General features: G+C 38.9%; 1 protein-coding gene across 6 annotated transcripts in view; it reads right to left on the reverse strand.

The window, feature by feature from the left end:
* The window catches only part of LOC106460528 (sideroflexin-2-like), a 108,474-nt gene that overhangs the window by 78,811 nt on the left and 23,343 nt on the right, over positions 1 to 6,320 (reverse strand). For all 6 annotated transcript variants that reach the window (XM_022387276.1, XM_022387274.1, XM_022387275.1 and 3 more), the window contains exon 3: positions 2,096 to 2,266. In XM_022387276.1, coding sequence (XP_022242984.1) covers positions 2,096 to 2,266 — 171 coding nt within the window. The remainder of the gene's footprint in view (positions 1 to 2,095; positions 2,267 to 6,320) is intronic.

Here is a 6,320-nt window from a genome sequence, read left to right on the forward strand (position 1 = left end):
CTTTCATAATTCAATGATGAAGAACCCACTTTGAGACTAATAATGGCTGGAGATGGCTTGAATGGGTAATAAAGAAAAAACTTTAATATAAGTTTAACATAACAGCAAATGTACAACGTTTTGATAAGGTTTTGTCATCATCAAAACCTTGTCAAAATGTTGTATATTTGCTGTTATGTTAAACTTATATTAAAGTTTTTCTTCATTACCCATTCAAGCCATCTCCAGCCATTATTAGTCTCAAAGTGGGTTCTTCGTCATTGAATGAGAAAGAATGTGCTGAATCCTAGGGTCCCTGGAGACGGAAGAACACGGGGAGATAAAGAGGGAAAGTAGGTTACAAAAGGGACCAGAAACCAAGATTAGTTCCAAAAAAAAGAGTTATTGTCATGAGCCGCAGTGGCTAGATATGTTGGAGAGGGGACAATGAACAGAAACAAAAGAATAAGTAACAGGAGAGGGGTAGCCCAATATGATTCCCACGGATGTGTGGCAGACAGAGGTATCTGTAGACCAATGAGTCAAAAAATCAAGGAAACAATAGAAGATTACAGGCAGCTAGCCTAAGCCCAGGATTCCAAGAAGCTGGGAATACCCTGAAAGACTAGTTCTGTAAGCAAAAGGATGAGAAAAAAGTCCCAAATGCAGGAGGAAGGGAAGTAGACATCCAACAGATTATATCCAAAAAACAAAGAAATCAGATCAAAATAGTTACAGGGCAAGAAAAAATGGAAAAGAAAATGGCAGACAATGAAGAATCGGTGTCTTCATCACAGTTAATGAAGTTGTAATGAAGAGCGTCAGTGACAAGGTAAAGGACAGAGAAAGGAGTAGCATAAAGATAGACAAAAATAAAAGAGATAGCTATAAAGACAGAAAAATATGGAGAAATAGAAGCAGCCCAAGAAGAAAAACACACTAGAAATTGAGATCAAGAAATATCAAAGGGACATAACCTGAGGCCATAGCAATAGGAGTTGAAAGACAAGTAAGACAATAAATATGTAGAAAAACATGGAGTTTGGAGGCACATGAAGTAAAACAAACAAAGAGACATTATTATATATATATATATGTAAAAAAAAAGCACATACCTGATTCATGAGCATAAAAACAGAAAAGGTGGATGTACCTATTCTTTATCAGGGAGGGAAAAACCAGAAACAAAAGCTGGAGGTGGAAAAGTTAGCCAAAATCATCAATAGGTGAGGCAGGCTCCACAGAAGGCAAAGAAACAAAATGATCAGAAACCTGAAATGATGAAGAAATAAGCAAAAGGAAACAAACCACCTGATGATGAAAGCAGGAAAATCACCACTTTACTTGATGATTTACCATGGTTCATAACAGCTCAACAATGTTGTGGAAGCTAAGTTATTCATGATGTCAAAAACACATTGCAACAGAGAGAAATTTGAGACCTGTCACATGTAAGTATATATATATATATTACTTCCATACATTGTTGAAAATAACCTAAAGTAGAAATGTGGTGGCTAGAGAAAATAAAGTTACAATTGGGTGAATGAAACAAAAGTGCAACAAGAACAAAAGTAATGCAGCACTAAAGAAAGCAGCTAGAAACTTTAAAACCAAAGGAAAAAACATCTGAATACATGCAATGCCAAGGAAAAAAGTAGCCTATGATCATGTGCTAGTGCTCATGGAGATTACTGCACATGGAGGTCATGTTGCCCTCCTACTGGTGGAGGGCTACTACATTGACAATTACATCATAGGTTGGTGCGATTCACGTATACATGTGTATGGGTGAGAATTTGTTCAAAACAACTTGTAGTATGTGGACGAAATTCCATGGCAGTTGTGTGCAAATTAATAGCTCTCAGTGGTATACAGAGGTAAATAACAGTATCTGAATTTTTTTTTGTTATAATGAAAAAGACAATACACTCACTAAGTTCAATTACCTCATTTTGATTAACTATTTTATAGAGTTTAAAGGTCATACATATTGCTTATTCAATACTTAAAAATCATATACTATTTCTTTGTGTTTAGATACCAACAAGTTTTTGTAATAAAAACAAAAGACCTTTGTATATATATGATTTGTGAGTGTGTGTACACACAATACCTGTAAAACTGCAACATACAGCCAGTGATGGCCATACCTCCTGGAACTTGAAACGACATTCGTCCAAACACATTTTGTAATTCTCCTGAATCAGGATGAAATGCTGATTCATAAAGTTTTTTGGCATACAATACTTGTTCATTTGTTGTGCCTGAGGGTTCTTTGCCAAGTCTACAAATAATAAAAAAGTATATTTCACATTTAAAACAAAATACCAGCCTATTTTATGAATAACTAAAGAAGCATTCTTAAAAATATAAATACTAAAAACATACTCAAATTTCCAATTCAAAAAATTAAAAGGACTAATCTTCACCATTTATGACATTGGTTACAACAAAGTTTGGGTTTAAAGACCCCCCCCCCAAAAAAAAATTATATTTTCCTACACTGAAAATATATTTCTGATAGATATTCCTCACACATTTACAGCTATTTTAGAGTTAACTGTGAAAATTTTTGTTTCCCACTAGCCTTGAACTCCCACCTAATTCTACATGTATAACACATGGTTCAGTTGCATTTAAGAATGCAAATTAGCATGTGACAACCCTCCATCAATAGGAGTGTAACACCCTCCTATCACGGCTGACTCCCTCTATGCAGTTGAACCCAATTGTCACTTCGAGATTAAGCATGAAAAACAACACCTGAAGTGGGGAGGATAGGTGGAAAGTGCGAGAGGATGTAAGTATCTACCAGAAATATATCTTCAGTGTAAGAAAATATGAACTTCCGTTATCATTTGTTACCTCCCCTCACAGTTACTGCTAGAATCCCACATTGAGCAGGTGGAAGAACCAGTGTAAAATGACCAAGATGAGCACCTTTCAAAAGCATCTGAAGAGCACCCATGGAGTGTGCTACCTCTTTGTAGAGGAAAAACATACCTGTGGGAGACTGCACCACATCTGAACCAGATATAATCTTTGCCCCAGTTGAGACAACTGGCATTGTGTCGCAATGAAAGGTTGGAACTAGTGATCCATCCCAAACCCCAAAATAAGAAGAATGTGTGTAGAGTGGTTAGGGTGCATCAGACCGTAATTGGGAGGTCAACTCCAGTCCAGAACAGAGGCTCTGAAAGGAACTCGACTGGCCCCTAGCAGGAGGAGGGTCCTCAACCATTTACCTCAGGTGTAGAAACCAAAAAGGAAGAGGAGCCTCCATTCTGAGAATTTAAACCAATATGTGTGCAAATCCAACACACACACACTGGAACAATAAACCCCAGGAACGTACATCTAAACAATGTCAGGAAGGTGGAAATGCAACATGAAGGGTCAATTTCAGTCCAAAATCAATCAGTTTTGGGCCACTTACATGTGAGACTTATGTTACTTGGTCCAGCTCTAACCAAAACCAGCCACCCAGGAACTGATGTCAAAGCCAGAGGGGCAAACTGCAGAATAGACCAAAAAATCCAGTCCAGACTGGTGGCATCTGGAATAAAAGAACAGACCTGAGGCAGGAGGATAGTCAAGCCTTCTATGCAGGCAGAATGCCACTGCCCTACTCTCAACTGAGTGGAATTGTGCACACTCAGGAGGATTTCTCTATGATTCACCACCCCAGTGGCTAAGAGCAGGGAAGTAGTAAGGACTCCTGTACTCCACTAGAAGAAAGGGGGAAGAAACAAGTTGGAGAGTCTGAAAAAAACATCATAGAGAAAGTCAATGGGTGACCACAAAACCCTATTTTGAAAAGCAGACTGTACTCAATTCTGGTAGTCTATGAAACGTTAGAGATGGGCAGCAATCTTTTTCTGCTTTACTCATGTTAGTGCATATTTATGATGTAATATAATTTGAGGAAGAACCTACAAGTGGTCTTGTGGAATACCCCACCTCAACAGTAAGTATGACAGACGTAATAGATCTCACAGTGCAAATTTTGGATATCAGTGTACCTGGACAGACACCACTTGTCACAGAGTGGGATCCATAAAATGTTAAGTAGGCCTGTGAAAAAAAAATGAAACAAAAATTACTTATCCACTCAGAGTTGTACCAATGTATGGAGAACAGCTATAGGGGGAAAATGATATCCAGCTGAGCAGGAAACTGCCACAAGGTGTAAGCAGCACAACACCAAGGTGTGGAGAATGGTCCACATTCCAACTTGGATAATCACCTCCAAAGAATGACAAAAATGAGCAGCCAAGGGCACTGGGAGGTGACAAAGCAGATGGGACAATATATAGAACAATTGGCAAGATTTAAAAAAAGGGGAGGAATACATAATATGGATAACCTGACAAACCTAACTGGTAAGGTTGATAGAAGAAATATCACAAGAATTGGACAAATTCCAATGGATAAACGAACAGGAGTGAGAACCACAGAAGATTGCTGTGTGCGACACATAACATTCTAAAGCACAGACCAGGCACAGGAGATGATCTGGATCAGATCAAGAGTAAATATGAGATATGGGAGAAAGGGGAATAACTGGAGAGGAAAGTTAACAAAAAATGGGAAAAACAAAAGGGAGATGACAGGGTTGCTCTATAGCCTGCAATGGTTGAAAAGCACTGCTTGTAAGAATAGATATCTGATGAAGGGGATAATCCATGCCAGATAGATTAAAGATGGGATATTCTCCCATTACAATAATACACAGACATGGATAAGGAATGGATGGTGTGAAACAATAGGGATGCTACATGTATAGATAGTCCCAAACCCCTCACACGGGACTGTACAAAAATTACATGTGAAGCCGGAGCATGGGAACGGAGGAATGAAGCATCCTTGAGTGAGGTTGCCAGAGTAGGGAATGTAAGAGAGGTAATGGAGGTTGTTTCAGGAGAAATGACAGAGATGGAAAACCACAGATGAGACAACCAGAAAGGAGCCACAAGAAAGACCTGACATCTAGTGGATTGGATGAGAGAAATTACTCAGGGTAGAAGACTGATGCTAAAGTATACATAAAGGAAAGGTCCTTCCAATCCTGATTGAACCAAAGGAGAAGAAGGTAGACATTCCAAGGGGAGACAAATTAACCTAGTTGTGGAGGATCCAACTTAGAACATAGACACCGGAATATCTGAGGTCGAGAGATTACTCCATGAATAGAATCTTATCACGATGGGATAGATGATCTGTAACAAGACTGAGGGCAACCAGAATGTGACAATCCAGCAAACAAATTTGATGGCTGTGAACCCAGAAGGTGAGATCTAGAGTGCAGGAAAATAAAAAATGGGATCGAGTGCCCCCTTGACTAGCGATGTAAGAGACAACCTTCGAGTTAACAGAATCAATCATAACTGCATTGCCCCACAGAAATGCCAGAAAATGAACTATCACCCTATGAACAGCAACTCCTCCTGAGACCAATGGCCTGAGATCTCCTGTGTAATGCAGTATGCACCCCATCCTGACAACGAGGCATCTGTGAAGACATGCCCATCCGGACAGGTGGAAGAAATATGAACCCCCCCATTGAAGAAGAAAGTAGAAAGGGATATCTGATGAGTTGCCAATGAATGTTAACATTTTCTTAAATCAAAAATGTATTTCCAATAATACTTATCTCCCCTCACACTACAGTTACTACTCAACTGCTAGGGTTTCCTTCCTGTGCCAATCTAAGCATTGGTTTGATTTTTTCTCACTTGATCCAGTATTTTATTTCCCACTTAATTACTCTTGGCTATATCTGTCTTGTGACACTCTCCACCTCTATGCATCAATGTACCCTCTATCTTTGTACTGTACAAAACATAATAATCGGTAAAAAAGCACAGAGATGCAATACCATTCAGTCCTAACTGAATGCATCTATTGCCAATGCCCAAAGGTGAGATACTGGAGACTAAAATGCCAGTAGTTGAGTGTACCAATGAGTAGCAAACACATCAAACATCAGTGTCCCAAACTGAGAGCAAATCCAATGGAAAACCTCTCTATGCAACATCCTTTCTGTTGGGAGAATCTGGTTGGATTGAGACAATTGATCTGCCAGCAACTTCATCACCTCTGGAACATAGCAATCTAGTAGGATGATATGAGGGGAGTGGGCCAAATAAAGAAGATCAAAAACAAAGAGACCTAGATGGGAAATGTAAGACACCACTGTGGAATTGTTAAAGTAAAGTGTGAAGATATTTTTCCCTTAATCCTTTCAGCTCGGGTACCCTTTACTGCGCATGACACTAGGTTTTAGTGTCTTACATTCAAAATTTTATTAAAATACTTGTTTTTTTATGTTATACCAA

This window comes from Limulus polyphemus, unplaced genomic scaffold (genome assembly GCF_000517525.1).
Source record: "Limulus polyphemus unplaced genomic scaffold, Limulus_polyphemus-2.1.2 Scaffold787, whole genome shotgun sequence".
NCBI lineage: Eukaryota > Metazoa > Arthropoda > Merostomata > Xiphosura > Limulidae > Limulus > Limulus polyphemus.